We start from the raw sequence: 21,635 nt of genomic DNA on the forward strand, positions 1-21,635 counted from the left end.
CAATGTGAGGCCTACACATGGTCATGACTGCTGAGTCTTACAAAAGATAACAGGAGCCACTGAGCGCCACACAGCAGCAGGGTTTACTTACTGCAGCATTCATATATTTATAGCATTAATTCATTCTAGATGAATTTCTTTTTAAAAAAGGCAAGTAATAAATCCAAATAATGAATACATAAGAGAAAGGGAGGATCTCAGGAGTTGTGAACGGGTTGTTTATGACAAACACTGACCTTGAGCAAGTTACTTGGAATATAAACTTTTCAGGACAGGGATTCACTATTTATTTTATGTATATATTATATTCTACAGTATGCTGATTTAAATTACCATATAATTGCTGAAAAACAAACAAACAAATTTCAATCAACTTTATTATAAAATATTGAACATGGTGTCCTTTATTTTTAAACAAAGAATGTAACATTACAAATATTTTTGCATGGATTTTATACTATGCTCAATCCCCTTTGGGAATAATAATGTTTTTTTTTCCTCATTTCCTTTTGCCTTTTCCCATCCTCTAAAATGACGAAGAGAATTTCCCACAGAGGATTTTAAGGATGGTAACATACTTCCTTTTCTTTTCAAAAACTCTTTGCTAGAGATGCAGTTGGGCAGCTGTATTCTCCGACCCAGATAAGATTCCCCAACCCAGATAGATGCCTCTGAACCAATAAAACTCCCTCATCAAATCTCACCAGGACTAGATATGAAGTCAGCTGACAGGGATGGCTGTGATTCCTCATGCTGTCGTGGAGTGCACAGCCCACCAGTCTATGGGGAAGGGCAGAGATCATGGGTCATCCTTGAGGTTAGAGGTATATGGGCATGTGCACGACTGTGAATCCTAGACTCCTTCTGGACCATGGAGTGGTAGGCATATGAGAGCCGGTTGACAGTGGTGCCATTCTAAGGTTGGTTGTTCTAAGCACTGCAGGAGCTGCAGCTGGTGGGAAGATCACAGAGGACTTAGACCTCCATGGGGGAGTCTATGTGAGACACCTAAGGGGACTATGCATTTGGAATGGAGTTACGTGGCTGATGGCCAGAATTTTGGCATAAATACATTTGCAGCACTCTTCTGTTCTCTAAAGCTTGAAAACAGACTAAATACCCAGGAGAGAGTTAAACTGTCCCTAAACTGTTGAAACTGGACACTATAGACTCCTCCATGCAAGCTGTCTTTGAATCTTTGATTAAATTAATAGCTTTCTTAGGCAAAAAGTGGAAAATATTTAAAACGTTGCCAAAATTAGAAATTTGCGCATGGCAAATTTTCCACAAGTCTTTAATGTATCTGAGAGTAATATGTTTAATAGCTATATGAAAGAAGTTTATTAGTTGCCTGCTAGACTGCCTAAAGATGATTCTCTTTTTAGTTATAAACCTGCCATGGAAAGTACTAGTACTTCAGTTGGCATCATGCATTATCTGCACAGTTGGTATCATCCTCTGATGAAAGGCTACTTTATTAGCGCCCTCTGTTTTAGAGCCTGATTGGAATTGCATATTAAAGTTTTTCTTTCAAAACATCACTAAACCCTTTGTCGGCCAGAAAGCAAGACTTTATCCTGATATTTCTAGAACTATATGACTTTGCAAGCATTTCTAGATCTTAGACACCGTGTGCATATAATAGGTGCATGTTTTTTCCTTAATTATACTTACATGTCAGATCACATCTGAACAGAAAGCATTATTTTTTAATGACCCTGAACAGTTGGTCATTTTCCTTGGTGTTCAGACATCACAGTGTGAAGCCTTGATATCCTTATCAGTAGCTCTGATAAGTCCTCTATTAGTGAGCATTTCCAATGCCTGGGCTTTTATGTATACACATGGGGATATGTAAGATTGGAAGATGGTGTTTGTTTTGTTAACACCTTTTGGCTTCATTTACTTTAGGATTTTCTCTCACTAATCCCCTCTCTTTACTCTTTTGGAAAGATTAATTTTAGTATATGGGACTCCCTCTTGTTCTTGCAGACTTATAAGAAAAATGAAGGACTTGCTGGTGATTATGTTGCATTTGTTTTTAATATATTTAAAGAATGTGTTATATGCCCACATCACAAGAGGTTGGGGTTTGTCTCTTTCAGACAATATTGTTGCATGTCTTATACTGTTTGAATTGTTACCCTTCTTTACATTCATTGTGCATAGTTTCCTGAGGTTTAGCAGACTAAATTTTGCCTTCAACCCCAAACAGTATCTGAAATATATGTTCACTTTGGTGCTGTTTAAGATATTCTAAAAACTGTCCCAAGTCCATGTGATAGTCGTTCCTCAGTCCATAATCTCCATGTGCCTCAAACATCAGCTCTTCAAACGCAGGAAAGAGGCACAGCTCTTCCACCTTCCCATCTGCTTCCACACTCTCCGTGTGCTTGCACGAAATGTGCTTCCAGTTTGGGTAGCGGATATCCCGCCAGAACTCCTCGCACTGCTCTTTTAGCCCCTCCACGCAAATCACACCAGGTTTCCCCGTCAGACAGAACCCAGTCAGGTTTAAGCGTTTGGCACACTCTAGGATCTTCTTCCTCAGTTCCTGCCGATAGATGTGGTGGCTGTAAATCCACATTCGGTGAAACACAGTCCGGCTTTTGGCCTCCTGTGATTTCAGAGCTGGTGGGGTGGGCAGTTTGCTTTTCTGTACATACGAAGAGACATTGTCCTGTAACCACTGGATAGCAGTGCTGATGCAGAGCTCACCACCGTGTAAAGAATGGATGTGCGAGGTGAGATTTTCATTCAGCTGCTTCTGTAGCTCACGATCTAGGGCAGCTGATCTTGCAAATAACTGCGGTCCTGCCCCGTGGGGGTAGTCATGAGGCAAAGATACATGCAGGTCTGCTCTTACCTTAAAGGCAAAATTACAAGAATATATGTAGCACATAAATAAATTATAAAATCAGAAATAACAGAACGCTATCTAGAGTGTACTTTGCATAACTTGAATGGCATATTTCAAAGCACCACGTGATTTTCAATACTGGAATCTGAAGAAAATTCTGTGCTGGTTTTAAATGGAAAATGACAAAGCTTGATGCAGGCAGCACCCATTTTGTGTCATCCACTATAAAGCAGTCAATCATAGCACAGAATCTCACTGTTCCGCTGCTAATAGCACTTAATCAGAATCTCCAGATGCCAGAAGGAGCCTCTGTTATAATCTATATGGATCTAAAATGTATCATTTAACTTAGGGAAGCAGAGACTCACTTTTACCTAGCTAGACAGTCACCTTGAAATCTGAGCATAGAGTTCTCCTTGAAAATAAATGTGAAAAAGCAAGTGTACTGCTTACAAGTATTTACATTTATGGCCAAATTTAAACTGCTAAGAGAAATCTAAAAAACAGTGCTAGATTAGGACCTGACTGCCTAAGCTTTTTATCTCCATAACACAGAATGGGAGAAAAGCCCTAGTAAATCAGGCCTTTAGAAAGAAAATGGTTTATTACCAGCCATGCAATCCAGCTCAAAATAAACTACTTGCACAGACAGATTTGTAGGTAATGGTCTTCTCATAAGAACATAAGAGATTGCCATGCTGGGTCAGACCAAGGGTCCATCAAGCCCAGCATCCTGTTTCCAACAGAGGCCAAAACCAGGCCACAAGAGCCTGGCAATTACCCAAACACTAAGAAGAACCCATGCTACTGATGCAATTAATAGCAGTGGCTATTCCCTAAGTATAATTGATTAATAGCCGTTAATGGACTTCTCCTCCAAGAACTTATCCAAGCCTTTTTTGAACCCAGCTACACTAACTGCACTAACCACATCCTCTGGCAACAAATTCCAGAGCTTAATTGTGCGTTGCGTGAAAAAGAATTTTCTCCGATTAGTCTTAAATGTGCTACTTTCTAACTTCATGGAATGCCCCCCGGTCCTTCTATTAGGACTGCATGGCCCATCAAATACTGATCATATAGAGGAAATGGGCTCTTATAAAACCACCCACAGAATACACAGGTAAACTTAATGATCCTCTTGAAATGCAAACAAAATAGCAAAAGTTTGTACCCACAAAGAAGCTAAAAACATTTACCTTGTCCTTCTCAACTTCAACAGAAATTGAAAATTCAATTTTAGGTGGCACTGCCTCACGTATATCATCCAAGTATCTCCGCACATACAGAACAGCATTTGCATCTTCAAGGTTGATTTCCCCTTTCCTAGGGAACATGGAGAAGAGCATTTCCATCTCTGAGAGCTGCAGCTCAAGGCATTCTTTTATTGAGCCCGACATTCACTCACAGAAGTAGCCTCTGAACAACTGCAGACAAAAGCAGATCACAGCAAGAGTTCTGTTAGACCAAACATAGACAAAATGTAAATGAAATCAACACAGAAGACCTGCTTCAAATGTCTCCTTAAAGTATGCATCACCAGTAGAGAGGCTTGCGGATCACAAAAGGCTGAATTAGTTAAATGATTTTGGCTGCTTTGCCTCTTTCATTATGTATAGTGCATTTATACTGGCAATAATTACCATAACTGAAAGCTAGAATCAAGTCCAAAATCCTCATCGCCTTTAACATATAAAAAATACATTCAATAATCTTAACATAATAATATATAGGAGAGAGAGAGCACACACAATGAAATAGATGCAGAAAAACATCCATGGCATCTTGCAGCTATAATGAGATAGCATGCATAGGTTTTGGGAACTTTCTTTAAATACTTAAACCAGCCATTACATTCAGGGTGGCACCATAGCAGGGCAATGTTTTGTGTACAGCAAAATAGTACCGGCTACAGGGTCCAGCCAGTGCCATTTTTACGTACCGGTAGGTGGGGCAAGAGCACTTGGGGTTCACTCCTGCGCGATTTAGGAATTTTGTACCTATAGATGGGATAAGATATGTTCATGGAGTGTGCCAATTTTGAAAGTCTGGATCACTGGAGGGAGATGTGGGGTTTTTAGGTGGGAAAAGGGGGTCTGGGACAGAGCATGGACTGATATTTATTATTGTGTGTCGGTTATTTGGAAAACAACAAAAATTCTGTGTTAAAGAAACAGAACTGCAGAGCAGGGCAGGGTGGAGGCAGCCCAGTAACTGTTCACACAGGGCAGCAACAATACTAGCACCGGCCCTGAATGTCTCCATGCGAAATGACGGTTGACCCCTTTGAGATCCAGGATGAGATGAAAAGAGCCCTCCTTCTTGGGCACAACAAAATAAATGGATTATTGGCCTGAATTTTTTTGAGATGTGTGCACTGGGACCACAGCCCTCAGACCAAGCAGCCTTGACAATGTACACTCCACCGCCTGCCTCTTCTGCGGGGAGTGGCAAGGAGACATCATGAACATGTCCAGAGCAATACTGAGAAACGCCAGCGCATATCCATCTCGTATCACCTCCAAGACTCACTGGTCTGACGTGATTTTGACCCACCTCTGATAAAAGAGAGAGAGCAACACCCCTATCTCCTGTTCCCGGGAGTGGGTCAACACACCTTCATTGGGAGGCTCAGGAGGTTCTGCTACCCGAGCCTGCACCCCATCTGGGCTGTCTGAGACAAAAGGACTGAGACCTACCAAAAGGTTGAGTCCTCTGAAAGGTTGTTCCTCTGTTAGGTCGAAAATGCTTGGAACCCCTAGCACGACCTCTCGTGCATCTGCTTTTTATTCTCCAGCAACCAAGGAACTGGGGATTTGCCTCACTTATTGGCCATTTTCTCCAGCTCTCTCCCAACAAGAGCAAGCCTTTAAAGGACAATATCATAGGATTAGCTTTGGAGGTCGCATCAACTGATGAATTTCTCAGCCATAACTGATGCCTGTGCACTTTCCTCCTCCTCTCTCAGGTCTCTCTTCCCTGGCCTCAATCCTTCTATCACGCGTATACTTCAAGGCCGCTCCTCCCTCCACGGGGATAGTTGTCTGCTTGGAGACAGCATACTTGAGTGAGTCCACTTTCGAAAAACTCAACCACTCTCTCACCACTGTATCGAGGGGATACAGACCTTCCAAGACTTTGAAATTAGCCTCCGATGCACCCCACTCAAGATCAGTCAATTTCTGAATGGCATCCATAAAAGGAGAAAAAAATAAAAAGAGGCTTTATGCAAATAAACCAAAATTGAGTTTTTCTTTAGCTCTGACATGGAATCATCCCCAGGTACTCCCAGCATCTTTAATGTCTGAGAAATCAGAGCCGGTAACTCATCTCTATGAAAGAACCGCAACATGGTCCTATATGGTTCCAGTCCCGGTCAAATTTCCCTATCCTCCAGAGAGTAAGAGTAAGGTTTGGCCTCATCATTCGTGCTATTCGGATCCCTATCGGGAAGACCAGCTGTCAATCTAGGGTACTTTGGCGCTTAACAGTAGTACCAGGCATGTGGGACGTCACCACTTGTGACTCTGACTTGGCAAGATTGGTTGGGGAAGAGGATTGCATCTGAAGAAAGGATTGCAATCCTTGAAAAAATTCCACCAAGAAAAGGCAGAAGGATCCATGCCAAAACCAGAAGGCACCTGTCCTGTGCCCACTGAGCTACCTTACCCTGCTGACGAACCAGTTAAGGGAGTTCCAAGATCAGGTGCCCCTTGTCATATCTTTATCCAGACCCACATCAGGCTGGAAAGAAATGGGCTTAGTAAAATCAGACGAAGGTAATTTTCTTTGAGTCTCTAAGCAGTGCTGGCACAAGTTAGAGGGAACGCCAGGCTGAGATACTCAAATATGACAGTCAGCACACAGGGAAAGGCATTTAGCTTTCCTAGCTATAGGAACAAACAGTATGTCGGAATGCTTAACAGTGGACTGAAAGATATGCATCCAGCTAAATTTGTGCTGTAAAAAAAAATATACGTGCATCCAAAATTTAGGCGTCCAAAATTTAAGCGCACAACACTGTGTGTAATGAGCACCCAAACCCAGATTGTGCGTACAGGCAAGCTCGCCCCGAAAACAGACGCCGCTACCAACTGGACACCCAAACAAGCATCCAAATAAGTGTCCAAAAAACTGGGAACACAATTTGGACGCATAGCCGGAAGTACTTGCACAAACCGATGACCTTGAAGATGGCAGCCTAACGTGCAGGAAAAATGTGCGAAAATGTCTGCCACAGCCTACCACATGGCACATAGAGAAAAACCTAAGAGTGGGGCCTAGCCCAAAAAAGGCTGCTCAACCTGCCAGGCTGCCCACGTCCCTTAACCTCTCCTCAGGGGTGGGAACGAACGTCAGATCAGCACACTGAGCATGGACACCGGAGGAAGCCCTGCAAAAATCCCTTTTTTTTTTAAAGCTTTACCTGAACTCAGCCCATCCCAGCTGAGCACACAGTTGGTATCTGGCTGCTGGGAGAGAGGGCATATACCATCACCGCCGCACTTGGCTTCCTGCACCTGCTGCCTTTCAGCTGTTTCAACACCTAAGTCCACACTGGCTGAAATATACAGCTACTGGACCGAGGCACTCACCTGAGGGATTATGGAAATAACCTCAGGAATTCTCAACTGGAGGAGGACCATTTTGTATTACCACAGGAGAGCAGGGCAAATTAAATTTCCTTCTTTCTTCTTCTAAAATTTGAAGCAATCCCCAGTAGGGAGGTGCATGTCTACCATCTGCTGGAGACGGAGAATACTGGCAGGCTGTCAGCTTTGCTCCATCTCCATCTGCTGATAGAGGTGCATAATCCACTGGTTCTGAATTCATCTGTCTGGACGCTAAGAAATTTAGCGATTCTGTATCTAGATCTGGTGACTTTTTGAACCAAATGGAGATTTTAGAACTGTGAATGAAAAGGGAGCTAATTTAGCTATTTTTGGACATAGAAACATAGAAATGACAGCAGAAAAGGACCAAACAGTCCATCCAATCTGCCCAGCAAGCTTGTGGTAGCATTAAAAGTATCAGGCTTATTGGTTAAAGGGTAGTAACCGCCACATCAGCAAGTTACCCCCATTCTTATTTGTTTTCCCAGGTCTTAAAATTTAGTGTCCTTGTTGGTTGATGTCAGACTCTGATTTCCCCCCCCCCCCCTTTTTTTCCCCCTATACTGTTAAATCAACGAGCAATATTGCAGCAGAGAGCAATACTGGAGTTGTATCAACAGTATGAAGGCTTATTGGTTAAGGGTAGTAACCACCACGCACTTCCTTCTTCATTTCAGTCCTTAGGGATCCACATTGTTTATCCCATGCCCCTCTGAAATCTTTCACTGTTTTTGATTTTACCACCTCCTCTGAAGGGCATTCCAGGCATCTACCACCCTCTCCGTGAAGAAATATTTCCTGATGTTGGATCTGAGTCTTCCTCCCTGAAGTTTCATTTTGTGACCCCTAGTTCTACTGATTTCTTTCCAACAGAGGTTTGCTCATTGTCATTCATTAAAACCTTTCAGGTATCTGAAGGTCTGAATCATATCTCCCCTGCACCTCCTCTCTTCCACTCTATACATATTTAAGTTCTTCAACCTCTCCTGGTAAGTAATTTGATGGAGACCCCCCAATATTTTGGTTGGACAGCCTCCATCCTAACTCTGTCCCTTTTGAGATACGGTCTCCAGAACTGAACACAATACTCCAGGTGAGGCCTCTCTCTATGCAGCCCAGCATTCTTCTGGCTTTAGCTATCGCCTTGTCACATTGCTTCGCCATCTTCAGATCACTAGACACTATCACCCAAAGGTCCCTCTCTTGCACCAAGCACAGCAGCCCTTCACCCCCCATCACACACATCTCTTTTGGATTACCACACATAAGATGCATGGCTCTGCACTTCTTGGCATGGAATCCCAGTTTCACACAAAGGAAACCACAAAGGTAAAATAGCAACAGAAGGTATATATTAATTGTTTCCTAAAATAATTAATCCCTAAGGAAACACTTCAAACTAAACATTTCATAGTAAGCAATAATATATAATTTATTTCACGCTAGTGTATTTATTAATACAAAATTTTACAAAGATCAAATTATTCTTACAAAATTAATTCTTCACAACACTTAGAATCCATACAAAAGATATCTATTTAATACCCCCATATTCTATCATTCACAGAATCACTCATACATACTAAAATTATCATCATAAAATCCAAACCCAATAAAACAGGATCCTCTTTTTTTTGCCTGTATCTGGCTTCCTCAGAGGATTTTCTACAGCGATCAATTTACAACTTTATTAATAATGTTTTTTCCAACGAAGAGTTCCATGGTGCGATTCTTCCCACTCCAAAATCACCAATAGTCTTAATATTAAAAGTTGAAGAAATATCAATCAGTTGGTTCTTAAGAACAAGTTCCTTCAAATTCCTTGGGTGCTATTATTGCTTAAATTGTTTCCACTGTTTGATCTGTAGAACATATATTACATCCATTACTTACCACCCTATTAACAACATATATTTATTAATTCTAGTTATCATGAGGGTTTGAAGTGGATAGCTAATTGGTTAGGGTTTAAAAAGGGAAGAAACGGACTCAATGTGTAGCTGCAGCATTTTCGATTGAGCTAACGGCATAGTATCCGTGTAAGAAAAGTGACTAGTACAGGTAATCGTCAATGGTTGTGGAAGTTTAAAATTATGGGTTATAAATTAAGTGGTTGTAATATTTTTTTTTTTAATTTTTGTATATCAAATAGCAGAAACGCTCTTGAATTAGATGTAATAATGGAGGAGTTTTCCATGGATGAAAATCGGAAGACTTTAGGAGTTCGATATAGTAACGCTCCAAATAGTAAGTTTCTTCTTATAATTTTGTAGATATTGTTTATATATGTTGTTAATAGGGTGGTAAATAATGGATGGAATATATGTTCTACAGATCAGCTTCAGAGTCTTTGCTTTCTTCTTTGACCGCATTGACTATGGGGTAGATTTTAATAAAGTACGCCCGCGCATACAAGAGTACGCCGGATTTTAATAGATATGCGCGTAGCTGTGCGTATCCTTTAAAAATCCGGGGTCGGCGCGCGCAAGGCTGTGCAAAATTGGCAGCCTGCGGGCGCCGAGCCGCGCAGCCTGCCTCTCCGTTCCCTCTGAGGCTGCACCTTCCCCTCCCTAACCCACCCATATCGAAACCCTCCCACCTTTGTTTGAAGAGTAACGCCTGCCCAAGGCAGGCGTGACTCGCGCGCACCAGCAGTGTGATTCCCCGGCCCAGGAGCAATTTTGGAGGCCTCGGCCACGCCCCCGAAATGCCCCCGGGTCGGAACCACACCCGCGGCCCCACCCCCAGATGACGTTCCGCCGCGACACCCCCCCCCCTAGCAAAGCCCCGGGACTTGCGTGCGCCGCCGAGTCTATTCAACATAGGCTCGGCACGCGCAGGGGGAGGTTGGGGCAGGTTTTCGGGGGGTACGTGCGTACCCCTTTGAAAATCTGCCCCTATTTGAATAGCATTTCTACTAGCAGATGATCCCAGAAAGCTTTTAATTATAGCGTTTCCTTTGAAGAGAGTTCCCATGTTAGTGCCTCTGATGATGGAGTCACTCAGCACAATAAGCCTTTTCTTCTGGTTATTGATTTTATTATGGAATTTCTGCGTGCATTGGGTTCTTCTTTCTTTTCAGATACCAATTCAGTCTCCATTGCTAGAGCCTCTTCATTATTTAATACAGAGAAGGTATTTCATACTTGTGTCACTTGAGGGAGGGTGAGTCTCTGTATCACATGTCTTATTCTACCAGATTCCATTGTAATCCATTTGTTCTTGGGTTCCTGTGCGCTTTGTGTGTGTTGGGGGGGGGGGGGGGGGGGGAGAATATGCAGGTTGTATACTAGTGAAGAATGGATGTTTTGGGGTTACAGGTCTTATCCTACCTGAGCCCACTGTAGACCACTTTTTTCTGGGTTTTTGAGTTTTCTATGGTAATGGGGAAATTATTTCTGAGTGCTGTAGAGTAGGTGAGTATACCTTGATGGCTGCTGATACTTTATTGCTGTTAATTCAGCTTTAAGGTGAGCCAACTCCTTTTTCATGGAAGAGAGTTCTGAACAAATGAGGCAAGCCCTAAGTTTGCAGATGATTTGCCTCCACAATTGTCACATGGGATAGTCCTGATTTTGCACAATTGATTTGATGGAGAACACCTAAGGAATTGTCTAGTAACCAAATTATCTTGTTTTCAATTATGTATCCAGGCAGACTATATTAGAACAAACTGAGTTGGGTGGGTAGAGTGGGAGGGAACTAAACAGTCGGCACACTTCCTAGTTGTGCTTAAGTATCTGCAACTGATTTGGAACTGCCCCTCCCCCAAACTGACTGTTAGGTGAGTTTTTTTTTCCGTGAATGACAATCAATTTAAGTACAGGAAAATTGGTTCTTACCTGTTAATTTTCGTTCCTGCAATACCACAGATCAGTCCAGACCAGTGGGTTATGTATTCCCACCAGCAGATGGAGTCAGAGAGCAAAGCTTCGAGGCACTGGTATCCCAAGTGTGCCATCTGCAGCTCATCAGTATTTACTCGATACCCAAACAAAGTATTATTGACAAAAAAATCATCTAATTCCTGAAACAAGGGCGAACAGGAAAACCTCCCTCAAGGGTCTGAAACAAATGACCCCCAATACCTGAAAATCAGGTTTGAAACACAGTTCATAACAAAACCCAAAATATTATAGAATCATTCTGATAGATTCCCTATGTACAGCAGCTAACCGTTAGGTAAATCAGTCTTTCGGCAGTAGCAGCCGGGCAGGATCCTAGCAGGTAAGAACCAATTTTCCTTTCCTGTACATACCCAGATCAGTGGGATATACCAAAGCCACATTACACCGGGCGGGAACCCGAAAGACCTGCTTGCAAGACGCTCTCCCCAAAAAGCGCTTGGTCCGGAACCCTGACATCCAGACGATAATGCCTTGTGAAGGTATGCAGGGAAGACCAGACTGGGGCTCTACAAATCTCCTTAGGTGACAACTGACACTCAGCCCAAGAAGCCGCTTGCGCTCTCGTCGAGTGAGCTTTCAAACCAGTCGGGACAGGGTGACACTTCCCAATGTAGGCCAAGCAAATTATTTCCTTTAGCCAGCGAGCCAAGGATGCCTTAGATGCCTTTTCACTCTTCTTTGGACCTCCAAATAGCACAAAAAGGTGATCCGATTTTCGAAAAGAGTTAGTGACCTTCAAATACCTGGCGGACATTTAACAGATGAAGATCTCTTCCCATAGTGGGGTCATGAGCCCAATCAGGGAATCCGGGTAACTCCACAGATTGATTAACATGAAAGGCAGACACCACTTTCGGCAAAAAGGAAGGGACCGTGCGCAGGGATACCCTATCAGCCGAGATGCAAAGGAAGGGATCCCTACAGGAAAGAGCCTGCAATTCTGAAATACGCCTCGCAGAACAGATGGCCACCAAGAACACAGTCTTCAAGGAAGCATGTCCCAGAGGCTCAAAAGGGGGATCACAAAGCACCCTCAACACCAGACTGAGATTCCACTCCGGGCATAACTTACAAAGAGGAGGACGAAGGTGCTTCACCCCTTTCAGGAAACGGGCAATGTCCGAGTGGCTGGCTAGAAGCCTGCCACCTACCCACCCTAGGAGACATCCCAGGGCCAAAATCTGAACACGCAGGGAACTATAAGCCAAGCCTTTAGATAATCCCTGCTGCAAAAACCCCAAGATCTGAGGAATGGTCACCGACAAGGGCACTACACCCTGCTGGTCACACAGACTTCAAACACCTTCCACACTCGAGCGTATGCCATATACGTCTAGGGCTGCCTGGACTGAAGCAGGGTGGAAATCACCTGTTCCGAATAACCTTTCATCCGTAACCGCCGCCTCTCAAACACCAGGCTGCGAGAGAGAAGTGATCCTCCCGATCCGAAAAAATGGGCCCTTGTTGCAGGAGGTTCAGCAGATGAGCTAGGCATAGCGGGCCGTCTGTCACCAACCGTACCAGGTCCGCAAACCACGGCCGCCACAGCCACTCCGGTGCCACCAGAATTACCAAACCGGGATGGTCATCTATACGCCGGAGAACGCGCCCGATCAGGGGCCATGGAGGAAAGGCATACAGGAGGCTTTTTTTTTTTTGTTACTAGAAGTTAGTGTTTAAAAAAACCAAAAATCCCAGCTCCAAGTTCCCTGTTCACCGCGGCTCCTGGGGTAAATCAGTCTGCATGTTGGTGCAGAGCTAGGCAGACCCCTGAAGAGGAGGGGAGGAGACCTCGAACACCCGCTTCAGATGCAGCTCCAGCTTGCGATCCTGCACACCTCTGAGAGCAGCTGCTCCCGCCACTGAAATGGTCCATCTTCTTGACCACTGCTGATACAGCCGCATCCACCTTAGGTACCCTGAGGCATTCTAAATGTTCCAATAGCGGGTGGAGTTTTTGCATCGCCTGGCTGACCTTAAGCCCCGCCTCCAGGGATTCCCACTCCCGGCTGATGAGCTTTTGAATCTTCTTCGGGATGGGAAAAGCACTAGGTGGACCCTGGAGACCATCCAGGACTGGGTTCACTCCCTCGCAGTTGGAATCTTCCAGTGAGGGTCTTACCCCCAATTCCTCAAGTACCTGGGGAATAAGGGGTCGCAATTCCTCCCTCTTAAACAGCCGGGCTATGCGGGGGTCGTCCCCCTCCGCACTAGGTTCTACCGGATCCTGATTATCGTCGCCCTTTTCTGCGTCTGGAAGGACCTCACCCTGATCTGCAGCGGTGTCCCTCGGGGCCGGAGTGGTGTCGTTCCCCTGCTGGTCGACTGCATCAGCTAGATCCTCTCGAACCAAAGTTGCCACGGATGGACGACCATCAGTTCGCAGCTGGGGACACTTGGGAACTCCCACGCGCCCATCCTGGGCTCTGTGCTTCGAGAGCTTCTAAACCAGAAATGCTTCATGCATGAGCAGCACAAATTCCAATGAAAATCCCTCCGATCCTGTCTCATCATTGCTAGAATCAGTGTTCATGTTTCTCGACTCCTCCAGTCTATTCCTCCGGTCTCAGAGTCTGCGCAGTGGGGGACAGCGTGGGAGGGTCATCCTGGGAGACCTTTTCCACAGGGTGCGCAGTGGGGGTTGGGCTCCTTCCGTTAGACCCAGCCACTGAGCCTGACCTGCGTGACTTTTTAGGTTTGGTCCTCTTGTCTGAGGCCCCTTCCCCACCTAGTGCACAGTCCATGCACAGTGACAGGGGGGTCTAAATAAGCTGATCATACCCCGCACACCTTACAGGATTCCACCAGAGGAGTTTCTGCCATGTTCCTTCTGCAAAAAGGGGTATATAACTCCCCCCCAGAAGAAAACAGGTGCTGCCACCCAGCCCTGGTAACTCCCACCAAAAATGCTGCAAAATCGGCCCCAGAAACGCTGGGGAGCCGTGTGGGAGGTTGAAAAAGAAAAAACAAAATGGCTGCCGCAGTAAAAACAGCTCCAGAGCCGGCGGTAAAAATGAGGCAGGGAACCTAAAAACGTTCTCTGAGGTTCTTACCAGGGCTGAAACACTCTCCCCTCCTCTTCAGGGGTCTGCTGGCTCTGCACCACCGGCAGGGCTGGTGGAAGCACTAGGCGAACTAGGCCTGGGCCTAGGGCGCCGAGTATTAGGGGGTGCCGCGAGCAGTGGTATCCTGAGGGAGCCAATGCCCCCGGGCGCAGGGAGGCTCATGCGGCTGCCGGTGGACCTCATCCCACTGGCGGCTGAGCAGCAACACATAGGAGGCAGATCGGCAGGGCCGTGGTGGAGCTCACGTCACCACAGCCCAAAGAAAAAGGTTGCGTTCAAGCCTGCAGCTGCTCCTCCTCCTTCCTGCTTGTGCAGCCCCGGAAGAAAACGTTGCCGGAGCCGCGTGGGCAGGAAGGAGGAGGAGCATCAGCACGTGCAGAAGAGGAGCAGCACTTACGGGCCGCCACGAATCCCAAGTCGCAGCAGCCCGAGAAGAGGAAGAGGCCTGGTAGCAGGGCCACAGCGGCCCGAGAAGATCAAGGCCACTGCAGAGCCCATCCTGTGGTGACCCGTGAAGAGGAGGCCCAGAGGTGAAAGAGAGGCTGAGGGCCTGTAGAGTGTGTGTGTGTATGAGATGAATTGAGAGATTGTGTGTGAGAGTGAGGACCTGAATGTTTGCAGAGACAGCATGTGAGAGCCTCTGTGTGTGTGAGAGAGACAGCATGTGCCAATGAGAGGCTGTGTATATGAATGATTGTATGAGAGAGAGCATGTGACAGTGAGAGCCTGTGCTTGAGCAAGACAGCATGTGGGAGTGAGAGCGAGCCTGGGTGTGTGAAACTCAGACAGCATATGCCAGTGAGAGACTGTGTGTGTGTGTGAGAGAAAGCATGTGAGAATGAGAACCTGACTGTGTGTTTGAGGGAAGAAGATGGAGAGAAAAGAAATAGAAAAAAAAGATAATATAAAAAGGAATTGGCAAGAAAAATAAGAAAGGGAAGGTGGGGAAAAAAAAGCCTGTGACCAACTGATTAGAAAACTAAGATCAGACAGCAAAGGTAAAAAAAACAAAAATTACTTTTTAGTGATTGGCACACGTAATCTTTGGGAATGTGCAAGAATAGCACTTTCTCTATGCGGATCTCACAATGTACGAGATCAGCATGGAGAAAGTGGAAGCCCACGGGGCCTGCACAGAGGAGACAGCAGAATGGGCTTCAGTGCCAGTAGCAGCAATCGGCGCCTCCCCAATAGGCGTGCGGCAGCAGTGACAGTGGCAGCAGAGGAATGAGAGAGGTTCCAAGGTTGCTGGCAAAATGCACCATTAACCGACGCTCAGACTTTACCTTTAACCTGGTAAATAATAACTTTGCAAAATTCCATAACTTAGTAAATACCATTATTTGGTAATTTTGTTCTCTTTGTTAATTTCCTATCGCTTCACTGCTCCAAGTTATGTAAATCCCTGTTTTATTGTAACTGCAACCTTTCGTTCAGCACCTGTTAATATTCTTATTGTTTCTTCCTTCTCACCCCTTTGTTAATTGTAAACCGGCATGATGCGATTCCCATCACGAATGCCGGTATAGAAAAACACTAAATAAATAAATAAAAGAAAGAGAGGGGTCTGCCTTTAGTGTGTGCATGTGTATGAATGGGACTCTGCCTGGGGGTGTATGTGTGTGAATGCATGGGTGCCTGCCTTGGGGGTCTGTGTGTGTGAGAATGAATGTGTGCATGCCTGGGGGATGGGGAGGGAGTATTGTGAAAATGAATGGGAACCTGCCTGGGGGTCGGTGTGTGTGTGTGAGAATGACTGGGAGCTTGCCTGGGTGTATGTGTGCTTGTGTGTGTGTGAGGGAGCCAGTGAGAGTGAGAGCATGAGTGTGTATGAGAAAATCCAGGGGAGTAAAAGTTTGTGTGTGGAGGGGGAGAGTGTCTTAGAGCCTGAGAATGTGTATAAGAGCATGAATGTGTATGTATGTGTGAGAGAATGGACATGTGAGTATGTGTGAGAGAGTGGATAACCTCCTAATCCTCGACAATATCAGGGTGACTGGAAATCAAGAGCTCCCACAGAAGGGGACAGCAGGGGCTTTTCAAAATCCTTATTAGCTTTAATTATTGGATGTTATTTGATATATGTGCTGTTTTGAAATATTTTATTGGTGTTTGGGAAATTGTAAAAAATGTATATGATTTTAATTACTAGAAATTCTATTTATCAGTAGTTTTAAAATATTCTTTTATTATGGTTTTACTATTATAACTGATGCTTTATGTTTCTTGATTTTAATTTGTTTTATGAGGAATGGTGGTTCTGTTTTTCCATTGTTAATACACAGAGTCTGGCTTCTTGGAGTTTCCATTTCAGTTTTTGTCTAATTTGTGCTTCTTTATTTTGTATTCTGTATTTGGTGAGGGTCTGTCTCTGCTCTGTGCGTGTGACCATGATGAGAGATTCTGCTAACATGTAGTGTCTGTATAGGGATCTATAGCAATCGGGTTTGTTTTGTTTTCTCAGTAGGTGGTGTATTGGTATTCTAGGACCCAGTGTAATATTTACCCTTGCTTTTTCACAGGTAGGGTTATTGTTGTTTGAGTCCTTGGTGTTATTACTGTTATGTTACGATGGGATTGCAGTATAGATTTTGAGTGTCTTTTTTGCGAGGTTTTGTGTTAGTTCACAATGTGCCTGGCAGTGGAAGGTGTTTGTGCTGCTCTTACTGTGAGGTGACACCAGAATTTGAAAATATCTTTTACTATGATGAGCTGTAAGGGAAACATCCAAGCTCCATTGTTTGGGGGAATTTCAGTGGATGCACAGAGTTAGAGAACTGGAGGTGCAGGATTTATATTGACATTCTGTCCCTTCCTATATATTCCAGACTTCACTCTCATAGCCATATAGAATTAGTTGAATGAGGCTATCAAATAATTTTATAGTAATTTTACTAGAAGTGTGAAACTGGCCAGCTTTTTAAAATTACGCAGAAGACCCTTTGGACTTTTTTTATTAACACTTTTTTTTGTAACCAATTTTAAAGCAGGATCCATGCTATAGAGGTGGGTGTGAAGAAGAAATGTCATTTTGGCTCCCCCACCAAAAAAAAATTAATCTGTCTAGAGATGCCACTGATTTTCTGTGACCTTAAGCATTAGTACAAGAAGGATTAAGGGGGGGATGCTGGAGAGGCACACAAATGCATTAGCCCCCAGGTGCCTGAGACCCTTGGTACACCACTGGGTGTGAGTCATATGGGGCTGCAAGCGGCGGCAAAGAGGAGTGGAGATTTGGCGGGCCACAAGTAGTGCCCAACCTGCTCGCGACCCAGAAAACCACAGTCTGTGAGCGTGATCGAGAACGATGTAGGAGTCTGGGCCGAGACCGGGGGGGGGGGGGGGGGGGGGGGGGCGCAAGGGAGAAGGCTCGCTTAGGGCGCCTAATCCCCTTGCACCGGGCAGACTGATTTATCCTAGGAGCCACGGTGAACAGGGAACTTGGAGCTGGTTTGTTTGTTTTTTTTACTTCTAGTAACAGAAAAATATAAAGCCCAAGCTAAGAATAATAGAAAAAGAATCCTCAAAGGGGCTACTTCCCTGTATCGCAGACACTGAGGGGGAGCCTTTGGGTCGCTGAGGGAGCCAGTCCCCTGGCTATCAGGGGACCTGGAACCACACGGGTTAGCACTGCCAGGGGTAACCAACCCCCTGTTCACCCGGCTCTACCTGAGGGATGGCCCAGACACTGACCCTAGCACCTCAGGGAGCAAGAAAAATCCGTCTCACACAGCTGTAGGTATACTCTACCACCATCTGCTGGCGTCAGAGAAATACTGATGGGCTGCAGGTGGCACCCTTGGGATACCAGTGCCTCGAAGCTTTGCTCTCTGACTCCATTTGCTGGTGGGAGTGCATAACCCACTGGTCTGGACTGATCTGGGTATGTACAGAAAATCCCTTTTCCACTGCTAAAAACTCAATATTAATATTGCACAATACAGTTCTGTAGTCTGACCTATGCCACACACATTAACAATGCAGTTATAAAAAGACTTTTTGGCTAAAAGTTGATTTCAAGGAAGTTCTGGTGTTCAAATATAGGCAGCCAGCAATGGACAATTTAGCTACAAATCTAGTGACTTTCTCACAACTCTAAAATTCCTATTGGGTTCCCTACTTATGGACCATATCTTGAAGCAGAAAAGTGCAAGAGAGTAAGACCTGCTCTCACTAGAGTGCCCCAGAAATGTGAGACGTCCTCTTCCTAGAGTGTTGCAGGAGAGCGAGACTTCCTCTGGATAGAGTGCCATGAACCTGCCCTCTCTTCCCTCCCTCCTCAGAACAGGCTCTGGTGGGTCAGTCTCCTCCACTCCCTGGAGAATCTAATGACATCATGACTGAGCTCTCTGCTAGGAGATAAAAAAAAAACAACCAGGAATTGCAGCAACTTTTATCACCATATAATAGACTGCCAACAGCAAAACAGAAGACATGCGGAGGGTATGCTTTATCCAATTTTATTTTATTTTTGCTGTGCTTCTGATAGTCAGAGGAAGTTCTTTGCCATGTTAATAAGGCATGTGTGTGAGCTGGCTGGGCCGGTCTGAGAGAAGGGCAATGCAGTGTGCCATGAACAAAATGAATGTCCTGAGGAGGAAATGTAAAGGTGGCTACTGCAGGCTGGGTTAGGGCTAGCAGCAAGTGTAGAATTTCAGATGATGTGGTAATGCCCTTGGTTAGCCAGTCCAGAAGAGCATATGAGCAGTAGAATAAGTGTGTGTAGTATATCAGAGTATCTGAGAAGCGTGTGTGTGTCTGTAAGAAGGTGGTCCCCAACCCTGTCCTGGGGGCCCACCAGCCAGTCTGGTTTTCAGGATATCCACAATGAATATGCATGAGAGAAAATTTTCATGTTATGGATGCAGTGCATGCAAATTTTCTCTCATGCATATTCATTGTGGATATCCTGAAAACCTGACTGGCTGGTGGGCCCCCAGGATAGGGTTGGGGACCACTGCTGTAAGAACATAAGCACATGCCATACTGGGTCAGACCAAGGGTCCATCAAGCCCAGCATCCTGTTTCCAACAGTGGCCAATCCAGGCCATAAGAACCTGGCAAGTACCCAAAATAAGTATATTCCATGTTACCGTTGCTAGTCCTAGCATGACTACGAAAGCGTGTGGCTCAGAGACTGTGAATATGTATGTGTTAGTTTCTGAGAGAACAAGAGAATGGTGAGTGATCCACCCCCTTTCTCTACCAGCTCTGCTGACGCCACAACTACTACTTTTTACCCAATCTGGAGACTTTAAACAGTGGATCTAGCGAGTTTCTTCAAGCAGGAGTTGGCAACACTGACAGGTGAAACTATGCCTTCTGCTGTACTTATTGCATCAGCCTGTGTAGTGGGAGCTAATTGATTTTTAACAGGTGCCTTAAACTAGGCACAGAATGTCAAGGCCTAGCTACTTCCATTGCCCCTTAGAGGGCTTCAGTCACTCTCAATAGTGAGGAAAAGCTAAAGCCATAGAGAGCGACGGGGGACAGCAGGCTCTTTGTCCTGCTGCCCAATTTCCAGGTTCCCCTGAGCCGCTGCGCTTCCAGCACCAGAAGAAACCTGGGCTACGACCTGGGCTGATTATTTAACGCGCTCTTCACGACCACCCTCATCTCTCCCTAGTCACAGAATTGAAAGGGACTCGGTCCCGGGTGCAGAGCAGCAGCCGCCGCTCTCTTGTTACACAGGCTTCCCCGTGCTTTGGACACAATAACCGCGGCCTTCCTTCGGTTACAGCCTTACCGGAGGGCCCGTGATCAGCCTTCTCACCCTTACCGCGGCGGCGGCGGCGGCTTTGCGAGTCCAGGCAGGTCAAACCCCCGAGCTCGGCAGCACTGGATCGGGGTCGCAGGCCCCCCCCCCCCCCCGATAAAACGCTTCCAGTTTTCGTTTCGGGCTCCAGCAGTCCGTAGGGAAGGGGGGGGGAGGGGGAGCTCTTCTGTTACCCCCCTCGCGCCCGGCGAGTCTACGTCACCGCACCTCGGCGGGGCTGAAGCCACTTTAAAGGCAGACGAGGGCGCGTCCGAGGCGCAGCGGCAAAACCGCCGAAACCGGCAGACTCGCACAGCCTCCCCCCGGTCCGGCGGTGGCGGCGAGCAAAGCTTCAAAGGCGCCAAAGCTCCGTCGCTGCCGCCTGCTGGGGAAAGCGCTGCGCCGGTGCGAGGGTTTCGGGCCCTTCGCCACGTCTGCTGCGCGCCCACCGTTCAGATCCCACCCGGCTCTCTCTCGGCACGCAGGCGGCTGAGAGCGCAATATCCGGACGGGAGAATACCTGCCTTCTGCTAGGGATCAAAGAGTCCTTTCGCTTTTTGTTACAGAAATCCACTATTTTGTTTTCTGGGTCGCTTTGAATGGATCCTGCTTGCTTTGTTTTAAATGAGCAAGTAAACTCATGGAAGAACATAAGAACATGCCATACTGGGTCAGACCAAGGGTCCATCAAGCCCAGCATCCTGTTTCCAACAGTGGCCAATCCAGGCCATAAGAACCTGGCAAGTACCCAAAAACTAAGTCTATTCCATGTAACCATTGCTAATGGCAGTGGCTATTCTCTAAGTGAACTTGTAAATTGAACCCCTTCAAACTTAATAGCAGATAATGGACTTCTCCTCCAAGAACTTATCCAATCCTTTTTTAAACACAGCTATACTAACTGCACTAACCACATCCCCTGGCAACAAATTCCAGAGTTTAATTGTGCGTTGAGTAAAAAAGAACTTTCTCCGATTAGTTTTAAATGTGCCCCATGCTAACTTCATGGAGTGTCCCCTAGGCCTTCTACTATCCGAAAGAGTAAATAACCGATTCACATCTACCCGTTCTAGACCTCTCATGATTTTAAACACCTCTATCATATCCCCCCTCAGTCGTCTCTTCTCCAAGCTGAAAAGTCCTAACCTCTTTAGTCTTTCCTCATAGGGGAGTTGTTCCATTCCCCTTATCATTTTGGTAGCCCTTCTCTGTACCTTCTCCATCGCAATTATATCTTTTTTGAGATGCGGCGACCAGAATTGTACACAGTATTCAAGGTGTGGTCTCACCATGGAGCGATAGAGAGGCATTATGACATTTTCCGTTTTATTCATCATTCCTTTTCAAATAATTCCCAACATTCTGTTTGCTTTTTTGACTGCCGCAGCACACTGAACCGACGATTTCAATGTGTTATCCACTATGACACCTAGA

The 21,635-nt window shown here is 45.6% G+C and overlaps 1 protein-coding gene across 5 annotated transcripts; it reads right to left on the bottom strand.

The window, feature by feature from the left end:
- Positions 1–359: 359 nt before the first annotated feature.
- RWDD2A (RWD domain containing 2A) lies at positions 360–20,633 on the bottom strand. Of its 5 annotated transcripts, none has more exons than XM_029595526.1 (4): positions 20,193–20,633; positions 18,611–18,795; positions 4,060–4,287; positions 360–2,866 (listed from the first exon to the last, which is right to left on the bottom strand). In XM_029595526.1, the coding sequence occupies exons 3-4, from the start codon at positions 4,258–4,260 to the stop codon at positions 2,189–2,191; spliced, it is 879 nt and encodes a 292-aa protein (XP_029451386.1). In that variant the 5' UTR covers positions 4,261–4,287; positions 18,611–18,795; positions 20,193–20,633; the 3' UTR covers positions 360–2,188. The 5 variants fall into 5 exon arrangements, with proteins under 5 accessions (XP_029451386.1, XP_029451384.1, XP_029451383.1 ...); XM_029595524.1 differs by having other exon boundaries at positions 18,621–18,798; XM_029595523.1 differs by having other exon boundaries at positions 18,611–18,798.
- Between the last annotated feature and the right edge of the window lie 1,002 nt (positions 20,634–21,635).

The sequence above is a fragment of the Rhinatrema bivittatum genome, chromosome 3 (genome assembly GCF_901001135.1).
Source record: "Rhinatrema bivittatum chromosome 3, aRhiBiv1.1, whole genome shotgun sequence".
Taxonomy (NCBI): Eukaryota; Metazoa; Chordata; class Amphibia; order Gymnophiona; family Rhinatrematidae; genus Rhinatrema; species Rhinatrema bivittatum.